Genomic DNA, 5930 nt, shown 5'->3' on the forward strand with positions numbered 1-5930 from the left:
GGCAGGTATTTTCTTGCCTCTCGCCAGTTCACGCTTACAGTTTTTTCCCCCAGGCGATAGTTACCCGGCAGCTAAAATCTTTGTTTATTAACAATGCACCCAGAAGCATCTATATTGTTAGAGCTGTGCTCACAGGTTGTTTTTTTAAAAAAACACTTTTGTTATACTTGGGGGAAAAAGCAGCGTTCCGCAGATTAGCAGAAAGAGGCGCCAAACAGCAGTTTATTCATCTGTTGGCCTTGAGATATGAAGCTGCCCCATAAATAAGAGCATATTATTAGGTTGGTCCTCGCTGCCTGGAGTCATGGGGTACACGGTGCCCCTAGTCCTGGGCCAGCCCTTGCGCTGGGAATGCTCAGCACCTTGGGGCAGACAGCTTCGAGGGGGACAGACCTGTGGGGGAGATGCCAGCATCCCCAAAGGGCAGCAGCTCTGCCTGCAGCATGGCAGGCTTGCTCCCTTGAGCTCAATTCCAGTGCGGGAAGGACCACTGGCTGCCCTTCAGCTCTCAGGGCTGGCATTGCCTGCACATCGAGACCCCCATGACCCCGAAATGGCCAAATACCCTGTGTGATGCCAAACCAGGCCATGCATGACGAAAGGAGCCAAACTGGGACCCCAGTGTTTCCTGGGCTCCCCAGGAGGGGGACATAAGTGTCCTGATGGCTCCTTGGTAAGGGACTCATTATTAAGGGTGAGGGATGAGCTTAACCCTTAAGCCTCTGGTTCCTGATGGAAAAGGGTCCCGACCCACAGGTGTGAACTCACAGGGGCACAAGTGCAGACAGGTCTTTCCTTTTCAAGGGGACGGTGACCCTTGAGAAAATAAGAAGGAGCAAGGCTGGGAAGAAGCAGCATGTATTTTGGTGGACACAAGGACCATATGCACCTCCTTGGAGAAAAGAAGGTCTGCCTTTGAAGGACATTTGCAGTTTCCTGCTGGGAGAAGTAGACTCAGCCATGGTGATTAGGCTGGTTTGTATGAGGGACAGTCTAGAGAGGGAATAAACCTCACAGGAGGTTTGTCCGTACCGTGTAGGCTGGGAAATGTGGTGGGACCTTCCCTTTCACCAGCTTACCTTGGTCCTGCCTTCATGTGCCACTCCTCTTGCCTCGCCCTCCCTACAGATGAGTAATGCCACACGTGCCTTGCCCTCTCCCATGGCACTTGGCACGCCAGCACCTGGCACAGTGGCCAGGCTGGCCTCAGCCCCACCATCCCCAGCTCTTGTCCTGCTCACGGCTGCCCACAACGACTCTGAGGATGGCCAGCAGCTTTTCCTGACCACGACAGCAGCACGGGTCATCTCTGGAATCTTCGTGTGGTCGGCGCTCATTGTCACCTTCCACCAGGTACGGGCTGGAGCAGAGACACGGCTCAGTGCTGGGACTGACGCAAGGGCAAACCTATTGATTGCCCCCGAGTTCATTGCAAATCACTCAGCTCCAGGTGGGTATTTCCTCCTGTTGCTGCCTGGAGGGGATATCTCTGCTGTTGGGAGCCTGGTGCTGGCAGCTGGGGAGGGTGGACTTTGCCCACACGCTCCCTGGGTGGCTGTTGGAGCCAGGAGAGGCTGCAGGACATCGGCACAGCCCGGAGGCAACACCCAGCAGGGTTTCTCGTCTGACACCCCGGGGTCTGTACCTTTGGGGTGTATGCTGCTGGCTGCCTTGGGGTACACTGCCAGTGGGCATGTTTTCAGGTGCTGTGTGGGTCCATGGTGCTGAAGGCAGCCCAGAGGCAAGCGGGTGCCTCTGACCGCTGGGACGGGGCTGCACGAGGGCTGGCACAGAGGAGGGCAGACTCCCTGCGCAGCCCCGGGGCCTGTTTTCCAGGGAAGCTGGGACGGAGCCTCTCGTGTCTGTTCGCTGTGATGGGTCTGTGGTGAAGTCAGCAGTGCTGTCACCCCTGGGAACAGGGCTGACGTGGGATGAGCCCTGTGGGGTTGGGGGTACCTCTAGTTCCCTCCCGACCAGTGGTAGCTGCAGCTCTGCATGCTGGGCTCTTTGCAGATCTACACCCACCTGAGGAATTACACCGTCCCCAAAGAGCAGCGCTACATCATCCGCATCCTCTTCATTGTGCCCATCTATGCCTTCGACTCCTGGCTCAGCCTCCTTCTCCTCGGCAGCCACCAGTACTATGTCTACTTCGACTCGGTGCGTGACTGTTACGAAGGTGAGTGCAGCCTCTGCTTGGCAGGGAGGCCGATGGCAAAGCAGCGCTCTCCTCTCGCTGGCCTGTGCCTCTGGAGTGTCCTGAATTGCACAAAGTGGCAAATCTCCACCTCTTTCACTTCCCACTTTCTCTTTCTTCCCACTCTCCCTTCCTCTGTGCAGAGGTTTTCCCCTTCCTTCTCCATTGGCAGCAGGGAGGGGATGGCCCACGGGCAGATGTGAGCTGGTGCCTTGCCTTCCCAACGCCTGCCTGCAGGCTCGGAGGGACCCCAGGTCATGCACCTGGGGAAAGAGGTTTTCTGGCTACCTTTGGGGTAGAAATGCAGTGTGTTTCTGGTGTAAGGTAGATTATCTAAGAAATTGGGGAGTTGGAGTGTTCTGAGGTGCAGGGGAAGATCGTCAGGGTTGAGGTTAATCTTCTACCTTGTTGCTCCCTCTGGGGAACAGAGGGGTGTGGGCATATGTTTTACTTCAGGTTTGGAGTGCATGAAAAATAAGTGATGGGGATGTCCAAGAAAACTGTTCAGGACCTGCTCCTTGCTAGCCACTTGTGCTACCCCTTAGCAATTTTGAGTCCTTCCATGCAGGTGGTCCTTGGCCATTGCACTCCTGCCTGGGATTGGGGCCCAGCTCCGCAGGCACTGCCGGGACATCCGGCTGCTGCCACGTGGACTCACGGACTGTGTGCGCAGAGAGGAACTGCTGCATCTGCAGCGAACTCGGTGCACGTGGTGTGGTGCGTCTGACTCTGCTTGGACGTCAGATGGATTTGACCTGCTGCTCCTCGCTGGGCTCCCACCCACTAGTGTCCCAAATCCTGGTGCAGTTCCGGGGTGGATGAGAAAACACCTGAGCAGGAAGGAATGTGAAATGTAACAACCGCCTCCCAGATCTCAATCAGCCCTGCTGATCGTGTCTGCCCTTGCCTTGCCAGCTTTCGTGATTTACAGCTTCCTGAGCCTGTGCTTCGAGTACCTTGGAGGGGAGAGCACTATCATGACAGAGATCCGAGGGAAGCCCATTGCGTAAGTCCCAGCATCCCACGAGTTCCTTGGCCCTACACCCGCTTTCCCCATCCGCCAGCCCCAGTGGTATCTCCTCGGCTTCTGCTTCCAGGTCCAGCTGCTTTTATGGGACCTGCTGCCTTCAGGGTATGTCCTACTCCATCGGGTTCCTCCGCTTCTGCAAGCAGGTGGGTACCCAACGGAGCGCAACGGCTCTGCTCCCCTCTGACAGTGGCTGTCCGGGTGGTGGGTCCCTTCCCTGCTGCCCTGCCGAGAGGGCTCTGCTTCAGCGCACTCCTGAGATGCTCTTTTTGGGTTTTTTCCCCTCGGAGGGAGGCAGCTCGCCCAGCTCCCCGGCACCTGGCCAGCAGCAGGGCACCGCGCTCCCTGTCCTTGCTTCTGACTCACTGCTGAGTCAGGATCTCCTCCCACTGCAGAGCCGAGATCCATCTCTGTCCTGCCCCAGGTTAGCCTGGACGGCTCTCGACTCTGGGCTGAATCCCAGCACTGGGCTGTCCCCAAGCCACCCGCTCCCCCACCTTGGGATGCCTGCACTGCCTTGCAGGATCCCTGCTCCCTGCCGTCTCCAGCCCTTGTGCCGGTTCCTATTTCACCCCGCGGCGCGGGCACTCCCGGGATGGAGAACTGTTCTCCCCTCTGTGTCTCTGTCCCGGGAGCAGAGGGGTTGGCTCGCGTGGAGAGGCTGGGGGTGACAGGAGCTGCAGGGAGGGCGGTGGGCTATCCCTGCTGCCCGGGCTGCATCGTGTCTCTCCCCTGTGCAGGCTACGCTGCAGTTCTGCATCGTGAAACCCCTCATGGCGATCGTCACCATCATCCTGCAGGCGTTCGGGAAATACCACGATGGGGACTTCAAGTGAGGATGCTGGGTCGGGCTGGGGAGGGGGAAGGGGACAGGATGGATCCCTGTTCCGTCACAAGGGACGGGGTGTCCTGCCAGACCTCCCCAGGGAGCTGCTCTGCAGGCAGCAAGCGCACAAGGAGCCCAAAGCACCCGTAAATAAAGACTCACTGCCCCCACGTGAGAAAGGGACCGAACTCCTGTGGGCTGTCGTAAAAAAGGTCCCACCAACAGAGGAAAAGCTGAGAGCAGTCCCCTGCCCCCACCCTTTTCCCCTGCCTTAACACACACTCCCCTCCTCTCTCTCCCCACAGCGTCCGAAGCGGCTACCTCTACATCACCATCATCTACAACTTCTCTGTCAGCCTGGCGCTTTACGCCCTCTTCCTCTTCTACTTCGCCACCACGGACCTGCTGCGCCCGTTTGAGCCGGTCCTCAAGTTCATCACCATCAAGGCCGTCATCTTCCTCTCCTTCTGGCAAGGTGGGTCCCATCATGGATGCCCAGCGCTTCTCCTCCCATAGCCCCACCCGACCCAGGGACGCAGGACCAGAGCTGATCTCTCCCCTCCCCTGCACAGGGACGCTGCTGGCGATCCTGGAGAAATGTGGGGTAATCCCCGAGGTTCAGATCATCGATGGGAAGGAGGTGGGAGCTGGGACTGTGGCTGCTGGCTACCAGAACTTCATCATCTGCATTGAGATGCTCTTTGCTTCCGTCGCCCTGCGCTACGCCTTCACCTGCCAGGTGTACAGGGAGAAGAAGGAAAACTCAACAGGTAACTCTTCCCCTCTTTCAGTGACTATGGAAAGAGGAGACCCCCGCCCTTATAACATTACCAAGGGGACACTAAAAACCACCAGAGGAATTTCCTTCTCCTGTGCTCCACGAGTTCCTTCTCCCTCTTCCCTCATGATACCCACGAGCCATAGCGAGTGGATAGGATGAGGGACCTTGGTGTGGATGGGCAGAATTAGGGGATTTTGGCATTACAGCACACGCTGATGGACAGGATCCATCCTCTTTGGAACGTGGAGCTGGGGTGACTTCCTTCTCCTTGGAACTCACCACCACAAGCTGATGTGGCCCACAATGAGCCCCTGATCTCGAATTTCTAAGGAAAAGTGTCACTCCAGTCTTGGAGCGCTCGGGCTCACTGACTGTCTGATGTCCCACACCACCCTCCCGTTCTCCCTCTTTTTCAGCAAACCTTGCCCCGATGCAGAGCATCTCGAGCGGGCTGAAGGAGACCATAAGCCCTCAGGACATCGTGCAGGATGCGATCCATAACTTCTCACCCGCGTACCAGCAGTACACCCAGCAGTCGATGCAGGAGGCAGAGCGCAAAGCACCGGGGGAGAACGGGCACGTGGCCTCCCAGACGGACGGACTGAGCAGCAGAAAGAGCAAAAACATTGAGAAGAGAGTGCTGATCCTGTCGGACGAGGAGCTGTAGGAGACACTGGAGGGGACAGTGACGCTGGAGAGGTTTAAACCCATGTGAATGTGGGTGTCTCGAGGCTGAGACAACCTGGTCTAAGCAAGTATTGAGAAGCCAGGAACTCAACCCAAAAAGCCAGTCTCTCAAAGGGAAGATGCAGTAAGCCGGGGAATGGTTAAATCAGCTAGTGCCAGCCTCTGCTGTCTCATCTCCACTGCTTAGGATGGGGCTTTGCTCCGGAGCTACGCAGCCCTGCGCTACAGTCCGGGCTTTGCCTCCCCGCTGCTGGTGGCACTGGGGGATGCCCAGGAGGGGAGCCAGGCTGCAGGATGGACCGGCCGGCCTCGCCTTCCTCTTACCTCCAAGCAGTGCTGAGGCCTGAGAGAAATGCTTTTCTCAGCACAGTTCTGCTCTAGTTTCTCCCAATTTGAGTAAAAAATTATCTCC

The 5930-nt window shown here is 57.4% G+C and overlaps 1 protein-coding gene across 1 annotated transcript; it reads left to right on the plus strand.

Annotated features, from left to right (window-relative positions):
* The first annotated feature begins 1128 nt into the window (after positions 1–1128).
* On the plus strand, positions 1129–5498 carry TMEM184A (transmembrane protein 184A). Its single transcript, XM_010160557.1, has 8 exons — positions 1129–1353; positions 2014–2179; positions 3113–3203; positions 3295–3370; positions 3965–4056; positions 4356–4525; positions 4623–4820; positions 5248–5498. Exons 1-8 carry the CDS (start codon positions 1129–1131, stop codon positions 5496–5498), a joined length of 1269 nt encoding a protein of 422 aa, XP_010158859.1.
* Positions 5499–5930: the final 432 nt, after the last annotated feature.

The sequence above is a fragment of the Eurypyga helias genome, unplaced genomic scaffold (assembly GCF_000690775.1).
Source record: "Eurypyga helias isolate BGI_N326 unplaced genomic scaffold, ASM69077v1 scaffold24150, whole genome shotgun sequence".
In the NCBI taxonomy this organism is placed as follows: Eukaryota; Metazoa; Chordata; class Aves; order Eurypygiformes; family Eurypygidae; genus Eurypyga; species Eurypyga helias.